At 42.1% G+C, this 21,544-nt stretch overlaps 1 protein-coding gene across 3 annotated transcripts in view; it reads left to right on the top strand.

Moving 5' to 3' along the window:
• Positions 1-21,263, top strand: part of slitrk6 (SLIT and NTRK-like family, member 6) — a 36,748-nt gene extending 15,485 nt beyond the window's left edge. For all 3 annotated transcript variants that reach the window (XM_087987981.1, XM_043691443.2, XM_087987982.1), the window contains one exon: positions 17,523-21,263. In XM_087987981.1, the coding sequence (XP_087844107.1) occupies positions 17,523-20,106 (2,584 nt within the window). In that variant the 3' untranslated portion in view covers positions 20,107-21,263. The remainder of the gene's footprint in view (positions 1-17,522) is intronic.
• The last annotated feature ends 281 nt before the right edge of the window (positions 21,264-21,544 follow it).

The raw sequence follows: 21,544 nt of genomic DNA, 5'->3' as shown, positions 1-21,544 counted from the left end.
GCGAGTGTGGACTATAGATGTTCCCTGAACCAATCCCCAAGTTTGCGTTTGGTCTCTCCAATGTATAGAAGACCACATTGAGAGCAACGGATACAGTAAATCAGGTTCGAGCGAATACAGGTGAACCTCTGCCAGACTTGGAATGATTCTTAGGGACCATGTATGGAAGTAAGAGAAGAGGTGTTACAGCAGGTGTTGCACCTCCTGGGAAAGGTGCAAGGTGTGGAGGAACTGTTGGTGGGGAGTGTGGACCTAATGAGTTGCAGAGGAAACGATCCCTATGGAAAGCAGATAGGGGTGGGGAAGGAAATATCCTTTTGGTGGTGGGTTCTGACTGCAGGTTGTGAAAATGGTGAAGTATGGTGCATTGGATTTGGAGATGAGTAAAGTGTAAGGTGAGGTACGGTTTCTGTCCCTGTTGTATTTGAGGGTGGGGTGTCTTGGATGTTTGAGGGCAGAGGTGGGAGATGCAGTTGAAGGCCTCATTGATAATGGGGAGGGAAAATTACGGTCGTTGAAGTTGGAGGACATTTGGGATGTCCTGGAGTGGAATTGCTCATCCTGGGAGCAGATACGGCAGAGACGGAGGAATTGTGATTACATTTTTGCAGTGGTGGAGTGGGAGAATGTGTGGTCAAGGTTACTATGGGGGACAGTGGATTTGAAATAGATGTCACTGCTGAGTCGGTTGCCGGAAATGGAGAAGGAAAGGTCCAGGAAAGGGGGTGGTAGGTGTCAGAAATGGTCCAGGTGAATTTGAGGGCAGGGTGGAAGATCTGGGTGAGGTGGATGAACTGTTCAAGCTGTGGGAGCACAAGGCAGTGACGATACAGTCATCGACATAGCAGAGGAAAAGGTGGGGGCTGGAGTTGGCGTAGCTGCAAAAGAGGGACTGTTCCACATATCCTACAAAGAGGCTAGCACAGCTCGGATCCATGCAAATGCCCATAGCCACCCCTCTGCTTTGTGGAAGTGGGAGGGTTCAAGGAAAAATTTGTAAAGGGTGAGTACCAGTTCTGCCAAGTGAACGAGAGTGTTGGTGGAGGGGGACTGATTGAGTCTGCAGAAGAGGAAGAAGTGGAGGGCTTTTAGGCCAGGGAACTGAAAGTCATGGAGGAAGTAGAGGGTGTGAGTGGCATCCTAAATGTAGGTGCACCAAAGGGGACAAGACAGAGTCGAGATAAGAATAGATGAATTCAGTGGGGCAGGAGCAGGCAGAGACAATCGGTCGACGTGGGGAGTCAGGTTTTTGGATTTTGGGTAGGAGATAGAAACAGATGGTGCAGTGTTGGGGAACTATAAGGTTGGGGACTGTGGATAGGTAATCTCCCTAGGCAATGAGGTTGTGGATGGTCCTGGAGATATAGGTTTGGTGATAGGAGGTGGGGTCATGGTCAAGGGGGCAGTAAGAGGAGGTGTCAGTGAGTTGGTGTCTGGCTTCAGTGAGGTAGAGGTCAGTGTGCCAAACTACTGCTGCACCTCCCTTGTCAGCTGATTTATTGGTAAGGTTGGGGAGGGAGCTGATTGCTGCACATTGTGAGGGTGGGAGGTTGGAGTAGGTGAGAGGGGTGGAGAGATTGAGGCAGTTGATGTTGCAACAGCAGCTGGAGATGAAGAGGTCAAGGAAAGGTAGGAGGCCAGGATGCGGTGTTCAGAAGGATGGAGAAGGGGTCTTCGGAGGGAAGGTCTGAGTCATGTTTGAAGAAGTAGGCACAGAAGTGGAAGCGGCAGAAAAAGAGTTCAACATCTCAACATGTATGAAATTCATTAATGTGTGGGCGCAGTGGAATGAACGTGATTCCTTTGCTGAGGCCTGACTGTTCATCCTCAGTGAGGGGGAAGTGTGGGAGAATGGTAAATACCTAGCAGGGCTTGGAGCTGGGGCCTAGTGTTGAGCTGGATTTGGGAATGAGGGTGAAGATTGCTTCTGAAGAGGGAGTGTGTGGAAGTGGTCATGTGATCTGCAGTGACGTTAGCAGAAGTGGTGTTGTTGGTGAAGATGGAATTAACGTTGTCAGCAAAGGCAGAAGTGATATGGTCAGTGGCAGTCGCGGGGGCAGCGTGGTGGGTCCAGTCTGCAAAGGCGATGTGGTCGGCAGGATCGGCAGAAAAGATGTCATCCTCTGTGGCTGTATGGGTGGCTGAAGCTGTGTAGGCAGGTGCTGAGGAAGGAGACATAGCTGTAGTAATGGGATTGTTTCAGGATGTGATCAAAGAGCTTCAAGGTGGTGGAGATGGCCGAGGGTTGCAGTGGGAGAGACACTCGCTGAGATCTTTGCAGCAGGAGGAGGAAGAAACCCTCTTCAAGATGAGCATTCTTTGCAGAGGCTTCGCAGGAAGGTTTGCAGCAACTTGGAGATGGTGAGGAATGCAGATGCTGGAAAGTTAGAGTTGATAAAGTGAGGAGCTGGATAAAGCACAGCAAGTCAAGCAGCATCAGAAGAGCAGGAGAGCCGAAGTTTTGGGCAGGACTCTCCATCAGAACTGGGGAGGGGGAAGGGGACTGGGAATTAAATAGAGGGAGGGTGTTGGGCTGGAAGAAAGGTAGGTGGGACGGTGATTGGTCGGTGGGAAGGGACCAAAGAATCACTCCCAAGTCTGGCAGAGATTTACCTGCATTTCCACTAACCTGATTTATTGCATACTTTGTTACCACGTGGTCTCGAATGCATTGGAGAGATCAAGTGCAAAGATGGGGATCAATTCGGGAACATCTATGGTCCTCATGCTCTAATCAAACCCACATCCTGGTTGCCAGCCATTTCAACTCCCTCTCCCTCTCCTCTAATGATATGTCCATTGTGAGCCTCCTCCACTGTCAAAATAAAGCCACATGTAAACTGGAGGAAGAACACCTCATCTTCTGCCTCAGGAGCTTACAACCTTATGGCCTCAACATAGAATTCAACAGCTTCCAGATCTCCCCACCCCCCACCTCATACCAGGCCCAGCCCTCCCTCTCCACCCTGCCCCTTGATCTGATCTAACCCGTCCATCTTCCTTCCCACCTACCCCTCCACCCTTCCCACTTACCAAACTCATTCACCTCCTACCTACATCCACCTATGGCCATCCCACTACCTTTTCCCCCAGCCCAGTCCCCCTATCCATTTCTCAGCCCCTCCCCCTCCCCAGTCCTGATTAAGGATTCTGTCCAAAACATTATCTCTCCTGCTGTTCTGATGCTGCTTGACCTGCTGTGGTTTTTCCAGCTCCATATTTTATTGACTCTCACTTTCCAGCATCTGCAGTCCAGTTGACACTAAAATTGGAGGTGTAGTAGTTAGCAAAGAAGGTTACCTCAGAGTAAAATGGGATGTTGATCAGATAGGCTGAGGAGTTCAATTTGCCCTATATTTTCCTATGGCAAATCAGGGCAGGATTAATACACTTAATGGTATTGTCCTGGGGAGTGTTGCTGAACAAAGAGACCTTGGAGTGCAAGTTCATAATTCCTTGAAGGTGGAGTAACAGGTAGATAGGACAATGAAGAAGGTGTTTGATATGCTTGTCTTTATTGGTCATTGCATTGAGTAGAAGAGTTTGAGTGGTCATATTGTGGCTGCACAGGACATTGATTAGGCCACTTTTGGAATCCTGTGTGTAATTCGGGTCTTCCTACTGTAGGAAAGATGTTGTGAAACAAGGAGAGGGTTCAGAAAAGATTTCCAAGGATATTGCCAGGGTTGGAGGGTTTCAGTTATAGGGAGAAGCTGAATAGGCTGGGGCTATTTTCTCTGGAGCACCGGAAGCTGAGGGGTGACCTTATAGAAGTTTATAAAGTCATGAGCGGCATGGATAGGGTGAACATTCAATGCCTTTACCCCAGGATAGGGGAGTCTAAAATTAGAAGGCAAATGTTTATCGTGTGAGGGTAAAGATTTAAAAAGCACCTAAGGGACAACATTTTCACACAGAAGGTGGCGTGTGGAATGAGCTGCCAAACTAAGTGGTGGAGGCTGGTACAATTACAACATTTAAAAGTCATCTGGATAGGTATATGAATAGGAATGGTTTGGAAGGATATTGGCCAAAAGCTGGCAAATGGGACTAGATTAACTTCGGATATCTGTTCGACATGGACAGGGTGGACCGAAAGGTCTGTTCCTGTGCTTTACAACACTATGACTCTATAACACATCTCAAAAAAGGAAAGTGGTTGAGAAGGACAGCCCTTCACATACTTCACAGAGCACAGTAATGAGAATACAGTGAGTGAACACATTTTTATTTATTCATAGGTTGAGGATTTTGCTGGCTGGATGAGCATTTATTGTCCATGCTTGCATGCCCTTCAGAAGATGGTGTTGAGCTCCTTTCTTAAACAATTGCAGTTGTTGGGGTCCAGGGGCATCCACAGTGCTATTAGGACCATGATCAGTCTCCAGGGTCTTTTAGAATCACTTTCAGCAAATTTTATCAAAGGATTCTGCTTTGTGTCACATTGGATCTTCATGTTATATTACAAACAATTAACTTTCACAGTACAAAAAGGATTGTTTGCGTTACAGTGGTATTACCAGAATGTTGTAACTAACTGTGGTGGTTAAAAATGATGCTTCAGAGGAATATATCAGAAAGTGCTAGAAATGCTCAGCAGACCTGGCTATATCTGTGGTGCAATGCTTTGAATCACTATTACTTGGTTAAAGAAGGATTTTAAAGTAGTAGAAAGAAATGCTAAGCATTTCCAGACCTTTCATCTTCTTTATTTAAATTTTCCAGCATCCACAATACTTTGCTTTTATGTTAACCTCATTGAAAGATCTGCTTAATCTTTAAATGGTACACTGTACAATAGCCTATTAGGTAGAGAGGATCTCATATACTGTTGCTTCAGATAGTTTCATCTAACAACAGCAATGCAGTGTGGGTAATGATGAAAAAGAGCTGTGATCAATTGCTTTCCTCACATATGTCTGCATAGTGATGATGTGTTATACTCTAGAGAGCAACCAATACAGTATATCCTGTATATCATACTACTGCATAAGACATCTGTTCACATTTTTATCCTATTAAAGCTGACAAACACCTGAAACTGTGCAGAAAAAATAAAAAGCTGCTGAAGTAGCATCTGTTACAGATCATAAGTGTGTGATAAAGCTTCATAGCTTCCAATGTGGAGTAAAATAGCAAAGAATCTTTCATAAATCAAATGTTTAGTTGTGACATAAAATAACTTCATATTTCTCTCATGCTCCTCACTTATCTCAAGACTTTCTCAATGAAGTAACAGAGATGGCTAATGAAGAGAATGTACTGGATATTTTCTCTATGGTCTTTCAGAAAGTGTATGACAAAGTCAATAAAAGACTTGATCACAAATTGAAGCTCATGCAACAAGAAGGTCAGTGTCAGCTTGGATAAAATATTTGTTTAAAAGAAGATAGCAGTGAATTGTGGTTGTTGTGCTTATCTATGCTAATCCATACAGAGGACTGGTAACTCAAACTGTGTGCATTTGTTTGAAGGAATAAAACTATAGAAACAAATCTAAGAGTTCACACATTTGATTTCTAGCTCTGCTGATATCATCAGTCTGAAGAACACATGAGCATCCATCATATCATGTTAATGATGGGTAGCATTAGTTCTAGATATGCCCCTTAAAAGTGGTCAGACTGGAGGGTGGGAGATAATGGTGTTCTTCAATAGTTAGTGCGATTATCACTGCATATATATTTATGTAATAGTATATCATGGAGTTTCATGATTTAGATGAAGAGGGAAGAGGTATTCTTTTTCCTTTTTCTAACCTACTTTCTTCACCATCCAGGTTGGTGAATAACTGGCAAATTATTCTATGACATTAACTTGTCAGTACAATTAAGACATGGCTAGGCAGCTTGGCCAAGTGGAATATACAGCTTGTGGAATGTGGGAAGTCATGGATACACTAAATGTCCAAAATGCAAATGTCTGCAGGAAGTGCGGTTCCCTGCATAAACTTGAGCTCTGGATTTCACAACTTGAGTGATGGCTAGTGTCACTGTTGTGCATCTACATAACTGAAGACAAAATGGATAGTTTCCTTAGGGAGTAGTCACACTGCAATTTGCGAGGAAAAACCAAATAAGTAGTGCAGAAGTCCCAGAGACATTCTTGTTCACAAATTGGTTTTACACAGTGATTACGGGTAAGAGTGATGATCCTTCAAAGGCGTGCAGTTAGAATGAAGTTAATGTTACCTCTAGTAGCTCAGCTATACAGAAGGAGAGGAAGAAGAGTGGAAGAGTGGTCCTAGGAGGGGATCCTTTCATTAGGGGATTAGACAGGAGTTTATACAACCGGATTCCAGGATAATATACTACCTCCCTGATGCCAGGGCCAACCATGTCACAGAGCAGCTGTAGGACATTCTACAAGGAGAGGTTCCATGTTGGCACCAGTGACTTGAGTAGAAAGGAGGACGAGGTCCTGAAAGTAGATTTCAGGAAGCTAGGAGCAAGAGTGAAAAGCAAGACACCTAATGTAGTAATCCCATGTTTACTTCCAGTCTCTCATGCTAGAATAGAAACAGGAGAACTGAGCAATTGAATATATGGCTAGAAAACCTATGTGGTTAGGACATCAGATTACAGGGCAGAGGGACCAGTTTTGGGCAGATGGGACATATGCAAGATGGACAATCTGCAATTTAGAAAGATCAGAAATAACACTCTCTTGGGGAGATTTGCTTTGCTGTTAGGGAGGGGTTAAACTAGACAGTAGGGGAATAGAATCTAAGTGAGAGCTGTGATTCAATGGAAGCAAAAGTGGTAAAAGGGAATAATGGGATAGTGAGCCAAAATAGAGTCTAGGGAAAATAATGGCAAATGTCAATGATTATTTGAGTGCATGAATTGATTGTAAATGTATGTTTTCATTAACATTGCAGAAATGCAGCTAAGGCGAATCAAATTTGTGAAATAAATATCCAATGATGTTCTCCTTTTTAGGAGGGATAGGCATCAAGGATAACAATGTGGGATAGCACTCCGAATAAGAAATGAGATCAGTACATTTGTAAAAGAGTATCTTAGATTGAAGGACTAAGATGAAGAATTAGCTTGGGTAGAGCTAAGCAATGGCAAGTTGAGGACATATTGTTGGGAGTTATTTCTAAGCCATAGATGGTAGAGCTAATTTTTGGTTATGGCATAAATCAGTAAAACAGAGATGCATGAGTAATACAATTATAAAGGATGACTTAAATTTACATATCACCTGGGTTAACAAAGTCAGTACTAATGCTGTAGAGGATGAATTCCTGGACTTTGTATAACATGAAGATTTGAAACAGTATGTTAAGAAGCCAACTAAGGATTGGGCTATTTTGGATTTGATGTTGTCTAATTTAATGTTTTCGAGGAGAAAGTGAGGTCTGCAGATGCTGGAGATCAAAGTTGAAACTTTATTGCTGGAACAGCACAGCAGGTCAGGCAGCATCCAGGGAACAGGAGATTCGACGTTTCGGGCACAGGCCCTTCTTCAGGAATGAGCAGAGAGTGTTCAGCAGGAGAAGATAAAAGGTAGGGAGGAGGGACTTGGAGGAGGGGCGTTGGAAATGTGATAGGTGGAAAGAGGTCAAGGTGAGGGTGATAGGTCGGAGTAGGATGGAGGCGGAGAGGTCAAGAAGAAGACTGCAGGTCAGGAAGGCGGTGCCGGGCTGGAGGGATTCAGCTGAGACAAGGTGGGGGAAGGGGGGATGAAGAAACTGGTGAAGTCCAAGTTCATCCCCTGTGGTTGGAGGGTTCCCATTCAGAAGATAAGACGCTCCTCCTCCGACCGTCGCGTTGTTGTGGTTTGGCAGTGGATGAGTCCAATGACCTGCATATCCTCGGTGGAGTGGGAGGGGGAGTTGAAATGCTGTGCTACAGGGTGGTTGGGTTGGTTCGTCCGGGTGGCCCAGAGGTGCTCTCTGAATCGCTCCGCAAGTAGGCGGCCTGTCTCCCCAATATAGAGGAGGCCACACCGGCTGCAGCGGTTGCAGTAGATGATGTGGGTGGAGGTGCAGGTGAATCTGTGGCGGATATGGAAGTTTCCTTTGGGGCCTTGGAGAGAAGTGAGGGGGGAGGTGTGGGCGCAAGTGTTGCACCTCCTGCGGTTGCAAGGGAAGGTGCCGGGAGTGGAGGTTGGGTCGGTGGGGGGTGTGGATCTGACAAGGGAGTCGCGGAGGGAGTGGTCTCTACGGAAAGCTGATAGGGGAGGGGAGGGAAATATATCCTTGGTGCTGGGGTCTGTTTGGAGGTGGCGGAAGTGACGGCGAATGATGCGCTGTACATGGAGATTGGTGGGGTGGTAGGTGAGGACCAGTGGGGTTCTGTCCTGGTGGCGGTTGGAGGGGCGGGGCTCAAGGGCGGAGGAGCAGGAAGTGGAGGAGATGCGGTGGAGGGCACCGTCGACCACGTCGGGGGGGGAAATTGCGGTCCTTGAAGAAGGAGGCCATCTGTGTTGTACGTATTTTGAACTGGTCCTCCTGGGAGCAGATGCGGCGGAGACGAAAGAATTGGGAGAATGGGATGGCGTTTTTACAGGGGGCAGGATGGGAGGAGGTGTAGTCCAGGTAGCTGTGGGAGTCGGTTGGTTTGTAGTAGATGTCCGTGTTGATTCGGTACCGAATCAACACGGACATCTACTACAAACCAACCGACTCCCACAGCTACCTGGACTACACCTCCTCCCATCCTGCCCCCTGTAAAAACGCCATCCCATTCTCCCAATTCCTTCGTCTCCGCCGCATCTGCTCCCAGGAGGACCAGTTCAAAATACGTACAACACAGATGGCCTCCTTCATCAAGGACCGCAATTTCCCCCCCCCCGACGTGGTCGACGGTGCCCTCCACCGCATCTCCTCCACTTCCCGCTCCTCCGCCCTTGAGCCCCGCCCCTCCAACCGCCACCAGGACAGAACCCCACTGGTCCTCACCTACCACCCCACCAATCTCCATGTACAGCGCATCATTCGCCGTCACTTCCGCCACCTCCAAACAGACCCCAGCACCAAGGATATATTTCCCTCCCCTCCCCTATCAGCTTTCCGTAGAGACCACTCCCTCCGCGACTCCCTTGTCAGATCCACACCCCCCACCGACCCAACCTCCACTCCCGGCACCTTCCCTTGCAACCGCAGGAGGTGCAACACTTGCGCCCACACCTCCCCCCTCACTTCTCTCCAAGGCCCAAAGGAAACTTCCATATCCGCCACAGATTCACCTGCACCTCCACCCACATCATCTACTGCATCCGCTGCAGCCGGTGTGGCCTCCTCTATATTGGGGAGACAGGCCGCCTACTTGCGGAGCGATTCAGAGAGCACCTCTGGGCCACCCGGACGAACCAACCCAACCACCCTGTAGCACAGCATTTCAACTCCCCCTCCCACTCCACCGAGGATATGCAGGTCATTGGACTCATCCACCGCCAAACCACAACAACGCGATGGTCGGAGGAGGAGCGTCTTATCTTCCGACTGGGAACCCTCCAACCACAGGGGATGAACTTGGACTTCACCAGTTTCTTCATCCCCCCTCCCCCCACCTTGTCTCAGCCGAATCCCTCCAGCCCGGCACCGCCTTCCTGACCTGCAGTCTTCTTCTTGACCTCTCCGCCTCCATCCTACTCCGACCTATCACCCTCACCTTGACCTCTTTCCACCTATCACATTTCCAACGCCCCTCCTCCAAGTCCCTCCTCCCTACCTTTTATCTTCTCCTGCTGAACACTCTCTGCTCATTCCTGAAGAAGGGCCTGTGCCCGAAACGTCGAATCTCCTGTTCCCTGGATGCTGCCTGACCTGCTGTGCTGTTCCAGCAATAAAGTTTCAACTCTAATTTGATGTTGTCTAATAAAAACCATGCTACCATGGAGATTTTGGAAATGGAGAACACAATATGATTGAATTTTGCATGAAGTTTGAATGTAAGGTCATAAGATGTTGGAGAAAAACAAATCATTCAGCCTATCAAGTATGCTCTGCCATTCAGTTAGACATTGGTTGATCTTAGAGGAGAAAGTGAGGTCTGCAGATGCTGGAGATCAGAGCTGGAAATGTGTTGCTGGAAAAGCGCAGCAGGTCAGGCAGCATCCAGGGAACAGGAGAATCGACGTTTCGGGCATAAGCCCTTTCCTGAAGAAGGGCTTGTGCCCGAAACGTCGATTCTCCTGTTCCCTGGATGCTGCCTGACCTGCTGCGCTTTTCCAGCAACACATTTCCAGCATTGGTTGATCTTATGATGCTCAACCCCACTTAACCCCATAATCTTTGATTAGATCTCTGATTAAAAATGTGTCTATTTCAGAGTTGAATGTACTTAATAATGTACTAAAAAGGCAAATGTTATGTTAGCATTAATTTGAAAGATATTTAGTGCAAAAGTCAGAATGTCTTTCTGTGTTTATATAGAGTCTGGGTGAAACTGCAACTACAATATTGTGTATGGTTTTGATATCCTTATCTAAGGAAGGATATACTTGGAATAAGTTAGTACAATGTCTGTATTCTCTAGAGTTTTGAAGAATAGGAGTTGATCTCATTCGAACTTCAAAAATTCTTATAGGTCATGACGAGGTCAATGTAGATCATTTATTTCCCCTGGCTTATGACTCTATAAGCAGGAGACATAGTCTCAGGATAAGAGTTATGCTATTTAAGATGGAGGTGAGGCATTTCTTCTTTCAGAGAGTGGAGAATCCTTGGAATTCTTCTGTGGAACCTTAATCACTGAATCTATTCAAGACTGAAATTAACAAGTTTCTGGAGATCAGTGGCATTAAGGGATATGATGATAGGAATTTGGGTTGAAGTAGGAGGCCAAACATCTCACTGAATGCTGGGCTAAGCAGTCTACTTCTATTCCTTATAGTCCTATGTTCCTAGGTATAAATTGTGGCAGACAATAAGGATGATATTAGTTAACTACAATAGAATTTAGAAAGGTAGCAGAATGGATAGACAAAAGACAGAAGAGTGAGAAAGGATAAGGAGGCAATATTGAGGCAATGGTAAAATTTAACATACATTCAGGGAGAGTGGGACCTTGGGGGTTCATGTGCATAGATTATAGCACATATGAAAGAATAGTTAGCAAAGCATATTGGACCCTAGACTCCATAAGTGGAGGCATTGAGTACAAAAATTGTGAACATATGCTGAGCTTTTATAAACCTCCACTTTGTCCCCAGTAAGAGTATTTCAATCAGTTCTGGAATAATGTGAGTAAGCTTGTCAAGGTGCATAGGAGATTTACCAGAGATGGGGGAATTTAGTGACGAGGTTAGGTTGGAGAAGCTGGGTTGTTCTTCTTAAAGCAAAGTTGAGGGGAAATTTGATTGAGGTGTACAAGAGGTTTGCACAAGTTACACAAGAAAAGTTGATCCCATTAGTTAATTGCATAAGGAGTAGGGGACACAAGTTTAGGATTTTGAGAAAACAATATAGGGTAATGTGAGGAAATTATTTTGCCCAAAATGTGGCGAGGACTTTGAACCTGCTGCCTTTGAGGCTGGTGGAAGTCAATACAATTAATAATTTCAAAAGAAAATTGGATTGACGTGGAAGCAAAATTAACTTCTAGGTCTCTGGGAGATAGAGTAGATGATTAGGTATTAATATTCCCCACAAGAATGATCTAACCATGTGAACTAGAAGCAGGAGGAGGCCACTCAGCCCTGAGTCTGCTCCACCATACAAGAAGATTATAGTTGACTTCTTAGCCTGTCCAACCATTCTGTTTAAGGCAACCTGCACATTTCAGGTATCTGTCTGGTCAACCTTCTTTGAACTTCTACCAACACATTGATGTTCTTCTTTAAATAATGAGACTAATACAGTGCGCAGTGCTCCAAATGTGACCTCATAAATGTCCTGTATAACTGAAGAATACCCGCCCCACTTTTTTTTCAATTCTCCTCATAATGAACAGTGACATTTTGATACTGTGATATTTTCCAATTATTTTCTGTACCTGCAAACTACCCTTTTGTGATTCACACACAGTGACACTCAGATCCCTCTACATCTCAGAACTCTGTAATCCTCCAACATTTACATAAGATGCATCATTTTACTTTCACTTCCAATCTGGACAAATTTACATTTTCCCACAACCTACTCTATTTGACAGATTTTTATCCAGCCACATTATAGCCTCCTTATGTCTTGGAAGTAGGTTTACTCGCTGAGCTGCAAAGTTCACTTTCAGATGTTCGTTATGTCTTCTTTACAACTTATTTTTCTAACTACTTTTGTGTCATGAGCAACTTTGGCAGCAGTAACTTAAGTGCCTTCCTCCAAGTAATTTATATAAACCGTAAGAATTTGTTTCTAAGCATTGATCCCTGTGGCATTACCCCTCCTTACATTTGCCAACCTGAAAAATATCTATTTATGCCTAACCTTTGTTTCCTGTAAAATAGCAAACTTCATTCCATGCCAATATTAAAGCATTTAAATGATGATCTTTTATGTTCCACAGTTAAATTTTTATTGTGGCACCTTATTAAATACCTTCTATAAATGTAAAAACAATATATCCTGATATTGATATAATATGATTTTTATTTTAAAAAGCCATGTTGACTTTGCCTAATTACCATGTGCATCTGTAAGAATCCTGCTCAAGTATCTGTAATAATAGTTTTGAACATCTTCCCTATCTATAGGCATTCAGCTCAGAGATTCCTGTTTCTTTATCTCCTTCCCTTTTTGCATAAGATGTAATGTTCACTATTTTCTAATCTATTGTTACTATCCCAATAGATAATTTTGGAAAATAAAACTGACACAACAATTACTTCACTTCTTTTAAGGCCCCAGACCCAAGTCAATGAGATGCCAGAACTTGTCAGTTTGCAATTTTCACAATTTGCTCAGTACTATTTTGTATTAAGTTGCTCTTTCTGTTACGTTTCCTGATTTACAGCTGTCTCTGGGATCTTACTTGTATCTTCGACTGTGAAAACCAACTTTTAAAAAATCTGCACATCCACCATCTCCTTGATCCAAGCAGAACACATTCTGACAAACTAGTCATGTTTTTATGAGAATTAACTTTTTAAAAGAAACCTGGAACTGACACACTCATAAATTATGTCAATTATCAACGCTACCCATGATCATTTTGTCAAAAAATATGAAGAGCCTCTCCTCACAACCACTCCCCAGCACCCATAGACAAATACAATTGGTTTTCAAAGATCCCACACACAGACAACAATGGAATACAGACGATTTTTTGACATTTTCTTTTTGCAACTTTTTGAATCAAATTGTGTATAACATTGGAATATAAATGTAAGTGATTTGTGTTCAACAAGTGAGGTGTAAATTTCGCTTGGAGCATGGTGACCTCATTCTCCCCTCCCCCAATTAAAGCGTTCATTGATGCATTCCAGCGCTGCTGCTCAGACCTTCTGGCAAGGCAAATCCTGGCATAAATACAAGCAGGACTTGAAAAGGCTTTGAGAAATCACAGTGTTCAGAAAAAAAAGCTCTGTTGCCAAAGATAAAATCTACCATTCTTCATTTCTTTCATTAAGTAAAATACTTTTTATTTTATTTTTATTTTTATTTTGTTTTCAACTTGCATGTAAAATGTTGAAAAGTCTTCTATTGCTACATCTCCACAGAAAATTTGGGACTCAGGATCACAATGTTTGTCCCTATTCAGATTTATAAGCCAAATGTTAATGTCAAACCAGAGAGAGTGAGGACGAAAGACATCGACAAATCTGAGAAAATTGAAGCTGTACCAATCTGAAGAGTGCAGCCTCATTAAGCTCATGTTGCACTGCCTCCCAAGAGGCAGGTGGCCAAAGCAGCAGCCCAATCAGATGTTCAAGAAATGTCAGTCACAGGAGGCGACAGTCAGGATCCCTGGGGATGGTTCCAAATGAGCATTTGCTGTAAGCTGTGTTGAGTAGAGCTGAGGGAACATCAGTGATCAGCATGGCTGCTGAGGGGTTTGAAGTTGATAGGCCATCCCACATACCTTTCCCCCAGCCCCACCCCCCCTCTTCTATTTATTCTCGGTCCCCTTCACCATCCCCAATCCTGATGAAGGGTCCAGCCAGAAATTTCAACTCTCCTGCTCCTTTGATGCTGCTTGACCTGCTATGTTTTTTCTAGCTCCTTATTTTATCAACTTTGGAGGTTATTCATCTCATTTTCAGAATATGACAACAGGAGTTCCTCAGAGAAATGTCTGAGGCCTAACCATCTTCAGCTACCTGCTTAATGACATTCTTTTAAACACAAGGGCAGAAGTGAGAAAGTTCATTGATAATTGCATATTGCTTAGCAGTTTACATAATGCCTCAGAAACTGAAGCAGTTCATGTCTCTATGCAGCAAGACCTGGAGGGTATCAATACTTGTACTGATAAAGTGAAAAGTAGCATTGTATCACACAAGTCCCAGACAATGACCATTTCCAAGAAAAGCAAATCTAACCATCTTCTTTTCTATTCAGCGGTATTACCTTCATTGAATACCCCACTATCAACATCCTGGGAGTTGTTATTGACTAAAAACTGAACTGGATCAGCTATATCAATACTATAGCTACAAGAGCAGGTCAGAGGCTGGGGATTCTGCTGTAATTCATCCCTGGAACTCTAAGTCAGGAGCATGATGCAAAACCCTCCACTTACAGCTCCAACAACACACAAAAGGTTTGACACCAACCCAAACAAAGCAGCCCGCTTCATTTGGGATCTATGACCTTCTATATTGACTCCTTCAACTACTGATGCACAGTGGGAGCAGTGTACCAAGGACATTTAGTGTTGAGCAATAAATGTTGGTCTAGCCAATAAAGGCCAAATCCATGGAATGAAGTATTATAATCTAGTGGACCCAGTTGTAATCAATCACAGTTGATGTTCACACCAGACCAGTCAGTTCCCTGACAGGAACCTGGCAGGATAAATCAGAAACTTTGTGTTTATTTTTCTCATTAAAGTGATTTTTTAGTAAAATATAAGTGCACAATATAGCAGTCTTTGTTTTAAGAGTAAAATAAAAAAAACTTATTGACAACTAAAATGAGGACAGACAAGAAAAAAAGAACACCTTTGTTGTCTTATAACTCAAGATTCAAAGAATTTTAAGCACAGAGTAGAAATCACCTAAGGACTGTTTGTAGATTAAACAGAAACAACAGCTTTGAATCTGAGTCAATATATACCCTGGTACATTTTACGAACTTTATTGCAATGCTGATAACATCTCATGCTATATCTCTAGCAAGACATAGTCCTGCTCATTTCCAAGATTCTTCTCTTTTTGTTTTAATACTTTGATGGGCTTGAAGTTATTAAGATTTCAACTCATCTGAAACTATAGAAAACTCTGAAGTATTATTTATCTTATACTAATGGGTTAGCTTCATTCCAATGCTATACTATCTCTGATAATATTTCAATTCCATTTTTTTCTAACAAAAATAACTTCAATAAAAACTTATCTTCACTTCATTTATACTGACTGACTCCTAATCCTCCAGACTGCGGTTAGTAATGACTTATTAATCTAAAATTGCTTCATTATTTTATACAGTGTTTCTTAGGAATGCTGCGTAGCACTCCGTCAAAAGACTTCTCAGCACTTTGGAGGTTGATATTATATTCTCTCTTAAATGACTTCCCAACACAGATGGAAAAATGAAAGTCTGAATCTGAAACAGAATTTGTTGGAGAAACACAGCAGGTCCTACAGCACCTGCAGAGAGAAAGAAGACTTAATGCTTCGGGTCCAGTGACCCTTCTTCAGAACTGATTGTAGCTAAGAAAACTTTGGTATACATGCTGAAGACAGGAATTGCGTCAGGGGTAGGGGTGGTTTGGTGTTTGGGGGAACCGATAGATGGAGGTGGAGCCCAGAGAGAGAAAAAACATGTTAGCCATTACCCATTTATTTGTCTGCCCAACTGTTGTTCTCTCTCTGGGTTCCATCTTCACTTATCTTTTATTCCTCCTCAGCACACTTACCAACCTGTTCCTTATTACAATCAGTTCTGAAAAAAAAATCAGTGGACCCAAAAAGGTGACTCTGCTTTCTCTCCATAGGTGCTGCTGGATCTGCTGAGTTTTTCTAGCCATTTTTGTTTTTGTTTATGATTTCCAGCATCCACAGTTCTTTTGGGTTTGTTTTTGTTCAGAAGCTGAAATATCCTCCCTCTAAACCTTCTGGAAGGCATCTCAAGGAACTTTTTCTCACTTAGAGTTATGGGTATTGCAGTTTTTAAAATCAAATTGTTAACTGCTAACACAGACAAATCGCTAAGTTTGTTAGAACTCCAAGAACTTAAACATGTAATAAACACTATTAAAATGTTACCTTACCCCACCCACACCTGCAAACTGAGACTTTGTGTGTGAAGTTGTTTCTGACCCACACCTTGACTTTAGTTATTAGTTTATGGCCCTAGTCTTAGATCCTATTGATAAAATAATTTTCTCTCTGTATACCCTAACAGTACCCTGTTATGATAAGATAGTTTTGCTCAAATTATCTCATAATCTTCTAAAATCCAAATTATACAAGTCTTAATCTTTGCTTTAGAGTATAAATACCACTCTGTTGCTAAGGTTATGCTGCACTCCATCTTTGGGCAATATAGGTGAGTGGTATCCAGGACTGAAAATAATGCTCCAATTGTTTTCTATAATCATATAGCTCTAACATAACTTTGTATTATTGAGATAAAAAAACTCAATATTCCTCAAGTGCATTTCACTAATAATGGCCAATGGCAATTTAACAGTTAATGACGTGAAACCTCAAAAACTTATAGCTTTTCTCTGTTTAGGAGGGCAAAACAGTGGTGTACTGATGGCATGATTGGACTAGCAGTTTAGAGACCTAGGCTAGTAATTAATGGATGTGGGTTCAAATCCCACTGTGAAAGTTGGTGGGATTTGAATTAAATTAATAAACCTGGAATTGAAAGGTGGTTAGTAATGGTGGCCATAAGTCCAGCATTTGTTGTGATAAGAATCCATTTGGTTCATAAATGTTCTTTTAGGAAAGGAAATCTACTGCCTATATGTGACTCCAGACACATGGCAATGTGGTTGACTCTTAACTGCTGTTTGAAGTGGCCAAACAAGTCATTCAGTTCAAGGGCAATTAAGGATGGGTCACAAATGCTGATTTTCCTAGTGACATTCACATCCTGTGAAAGAAAGTACTTGTGTTTTCTATTCATGAGCGCCTATATTGCATGATTTTGAGAACTCCACACAGGTAGCAATGCTGTACAGTTACTGTCCAAATGATGATGTGTACGAGGCAGGAGTCTCATGCCCCTGTGTTAATCAGGTGACTGCTAACTTCTGGATTGCACTCCATGTGAGCATCTATGTGAAACAGAAACTACCAAAACACTTCATTTGCAATACAAATGCACCTGAAAACAGCCTGTTCCATTCTAATTTAACTCTCTATCATAAAGATTTTATGATTGCATTAAATTAAAAGATGTTTTTATATTTTGAATGCTGTATATTTAAGTGAGCTTATTTTTTTTTCTCTTACAGATACTGCTCCTGTGAAATGTTGATGGACTTTAATTCCACAAAAATGTTGACCTGGATTCTTATTCTAAGTGCAGTTTTAGTTTTAATCAATTCCCAGAAGGCAGATCCTTCCGATAAAGAAGTGTGTGAGAATCTGTGCTCCTGCGAAGAGAGAGATGGTTTGCTGCATATAAACTGTCAAAACAGGGACATTACTGAAATATCCCAAATAAAACCACCCCAGACATGTACCTATAATCTTAACATACAGGAAAACTTTGTTACCACATTATATCGCAATGGTTTTCTCAAATTTAAGAATGCTTTGTCATTACACCTGGGCAAAAATAACTTGCAAGATTTGGAGGCTGGCATTTTTACTGGCCTTAGTTCTCTGAAACGCTTACATATAAATGGTAACTACTTGGAAGTGCTACGAGAGGGCACATTTCAAGGACTGGAAAATTTGGAATTCCTTCAGGCAGACAATAATTTGATTCACATTATTGAGCCTGGCGCATTCAGCAAGCTGCACCGGTTAAAGGTACTAATCCTGAACGACAATGCAATCTCTTTTCTTCCCACCAATATCTTTCGCTTTGTGCCTCTGACCCATCTGGACCTTCGTGGAAATCAGTTAGATTCACTTCCTTATGTTGGTCTGCTGGAGCACATTGGCAGAATAATGGAGCTTCAGCTGGAAGATAACCCATGGAAATGCGACTGTGATTTATTGCCACTCAGATCGTGGCTAGAAAACATGCCTCCCCAGTCTAATATTGGCAATGTTGTTTGTATGCACCCATTTCGACTGAAAAGCAAGGTGTTAACTAAAACATCCATTACTGAGATTTGCCCAATGGGGTCTGGTACTGACTTTGAAGAGCCCAGAACTTCAATCCATTTAGTGGTAACTCCGGTTGCTGATAGCAATCACATCAATATTCACAATGCAAATAAATCTGTTATTAAAGAACCTAAAAATGATCCATTTATTCCACAGCCTGATGGACAGGATGATGGTAAAATTCCTACAACACAGCCTGGATCACATCCAAAATCACCCTGCACAACAACTTGTCATTGCAGTACACAACCAAATGTTGGGCAGATAATGAAATGTCAAGAAAGAAACATTAAGAGTTTAAAGGACCTTGTGCCTAGTCCCCCACATCCAATAAAGCTTTATCTCACTGACAACGTTATCCAGTCTGTGGCAAAAAATGATCTCCTAGAATATGGCAGCTTGGATGTATTACATTTAGGCAACAATCGAATAACACTAATTGAGGATGGTGCTTTTGCCAACCTCACCAATCTCCACAAGATGTATTTGAATGGAAATGGTATTGTAAGATTAACAAAAGAAATGTTCATTGGGCTCCATTGCCTCCAGTACTTGTATCTGGAACACAATATTATTAAAGAGATATTACCAGGAACGTTCAGTGTCTTACCACAGCTCAAGGTCTTATATTTGAATAATAACCTCCTTCATAGTTTTCCTCCACATATATTTTCTGGCGTTCCACTTTTACGGTTAAATCTTAAACATAACCATTTTATGCATCTTCCTGTAAGCAATGTGATTGATCAACTCGAGTTTCTAGTTCAAATTGATCTGGAAGACAATCCATGGGATTGCACTTGCGACTTGGTAAGCTTGAAACAATGGATGGAAAAACTCAGTAAAAATGTAACTGTGAGTGAGATTATGTGTGAATCTCCTGAGAAGTTTGCCAAGAAAGATTTGAAAATGTTAAATAATGAATTGATATGTCCTGGATTAATAAATGTCCCAGCTGCACCAACACAGTCAAATGATATCAGCCTAGTCACAGCAGCCACAAGTACAGCATCTAGCCTTCTGAATTCTATCATGGACACAGTGCCACTTTCTGTTTTGATTCTAAGTATGCTGGTGGTGTTCATTTTGATTGTATTTAGTGCAGCCGGAATAGTGGTCCTTGTGCTCCATCGTCGGAGGAGATCAAAAAAGAAACACAAAACTACTCCAGTGCAGGACTGCAGTCCGTTGCATGTTCAGTATAGTGTATATGGACACAAGAGGACCCACCATACAGAAGAAAGACCAGATGGAAATATATATGAGCAGCATACAATTAATGCAATTGGTCCAGTGTGCAGAAGCCGTCCTTACAACATTAGAGACGTAGAGCTGGAAAATGAAAACAAAGATGGAATTGAACCAAAAATGATATATAAGAGTCACATGATGAGAGAAAAGAATTCTATGCTCACAGGTTCCAAATTTAGTGTAACAGAGCAGACCCCAGAATTTATACCTCTCTGTGATCCTGGTTCAATGTATAGAAATATGCTTGAGAAAGAAAGGGAGCTTCAACAAATTGGAATTGCTGAATATTTGAAGAAAAATATCCCACCTCTACAATCAGAACTTGATGTTCGATATCCATCAAGACATGAAGAGCTGAAACTGATGGAAGCGATCATGTATTCGAGACCTAAAAAGGTTGTGGTGGAAGAGACAAAAAATGAGTATTTTGAGCTGAAAGCAAAACTACAGGCTGAGCCTGACTACCTAGAAGTACTGGAACAACAGACAGCATTAAACCAACCATGATGTCTGGAAGGATATTAACATTTTTATCTTGGTTGTTACGTTGTGATAAATAAGCTCATTTGCTACTCTAAGACATTAGTGCCTTTACAGATGGTTCTCTTTTTTCTACACAAAATACAGCAGTAATCCTTATTAATCTCAGGGATCGATGGGCAAACCATTGGGAACAGCCATTGAGAATGCAGATACCTGTGCAGCAACTGTCAATAGCATTTGTTTCACAGTATGCAGGGACTGTATGTGGTAGTCAAGCACATAGCTTTATAAAGTGACAGGACGATCATTTTGTAGTTGTAAAGACATCCTATTAATATAATCTAAAAATGTTATCATGTGAGCCAATGGTGGTTAAAAGAGGTAACCTGAAGGTATGATTACTGCTTGTATGCACATTTAATGGGAGCCTTATTTTCAAGGCTACCGGTTTGCAGTTTTCATGAAAAAAAAAGGACGTGAAATCGTGGAACGGGATCCCCAAAGCAACAGTAATAATTGCATGTAACAAAACAAAATTTGACTTATTCAGTCAATGTAAACAAGCAACTTGGCTTAATTTTATTTTAGTTAATGTATATTCTGACAGCCTGTTACAATTTCATTGTCTGATATTGGGGTGTGTTACATGACTTCTGACAATCCAATCTTCTGATGCTGCTGGATGTTAATTTACAGTATAGACTATAGTTTGTACTTGAAAATCTGCAAGCCTGAAAAATCTACTGTATGAAGCAGACACAGAGCTGGCTGCACACTGTATTTAGACTATGTCATGTTCCTCTTTGTGAAGTTTCTCTTGCATCATTTATATCATGAGGCATTCCCAGGTCCTCCAAGCCCGGGACTCCATTCACTTTTTATTTTGAGAGAAATTTAAACAAAATAATTTGTGCTATACATTTGCAAATCTTCAAATCACTCGAAAGTTAAAAGCTAACACATGTAGGGTAAAAACAAGAAGCACACAAAGACCAAAATGCTGAAGGATACAATTTGTTTCAAATATTATATAGAACTCTGCAAGATATTTTTTAAGTTACAAAAATGTAAGATTCTGAAAGCTATTTATTCTGTACAGTTTTGCAAATAAATCAGGGGTGCCTTTCTTGTAAAAAAGTAATATGCGCACTGAACTTCTAGTTGAAATAAAGTCAGGATGAAATAAACTGTTATTGTGTCTTTCCATTCTGTCTCACTGCTACTATGAAGCCAACTTATTCCAGCTTAGTCCATAACTAGGGAGTCCCCAGGCAGCACACCTGCTCACATCTCACTAAACATCTTCAGTAATGCCAGCAATATTTCCCATGCAATTCTGGTACCGCTACCGTGGCCACTGAGAGGAATTCAGTCGTAATATGCACAGTTTAGACCATTTTCACCATCTACAGTTTGTCATTGATAGCAGCCCATATCAGGCCTTTAACTTTGTGCGCATCAG

Source organism: Chiloscyllium plagiosum, unplaced genomic scaffold (assembly GCF_037043375.1).
Source record: "Chiloscyllium plagiosum isolate Xiang-an unplaced genomic scaffold, Cpla_swu_hap1 HiC_scaffold_6, whole genome shotgun sequence".
Classification (NCBI taxonomy): Eukaryota; Metazoa; Chordata; class Chondrichthyes; order Orectolobiformes; family Hemiscylliidae; genus Chiloscyllium; species Chiloscyllium plagiosum.
The sequence above is the reverse complement of the archived record's forward strand: the minus strand, read 5'-3'. Positions and strand labels throughout refer to the sequence as shown.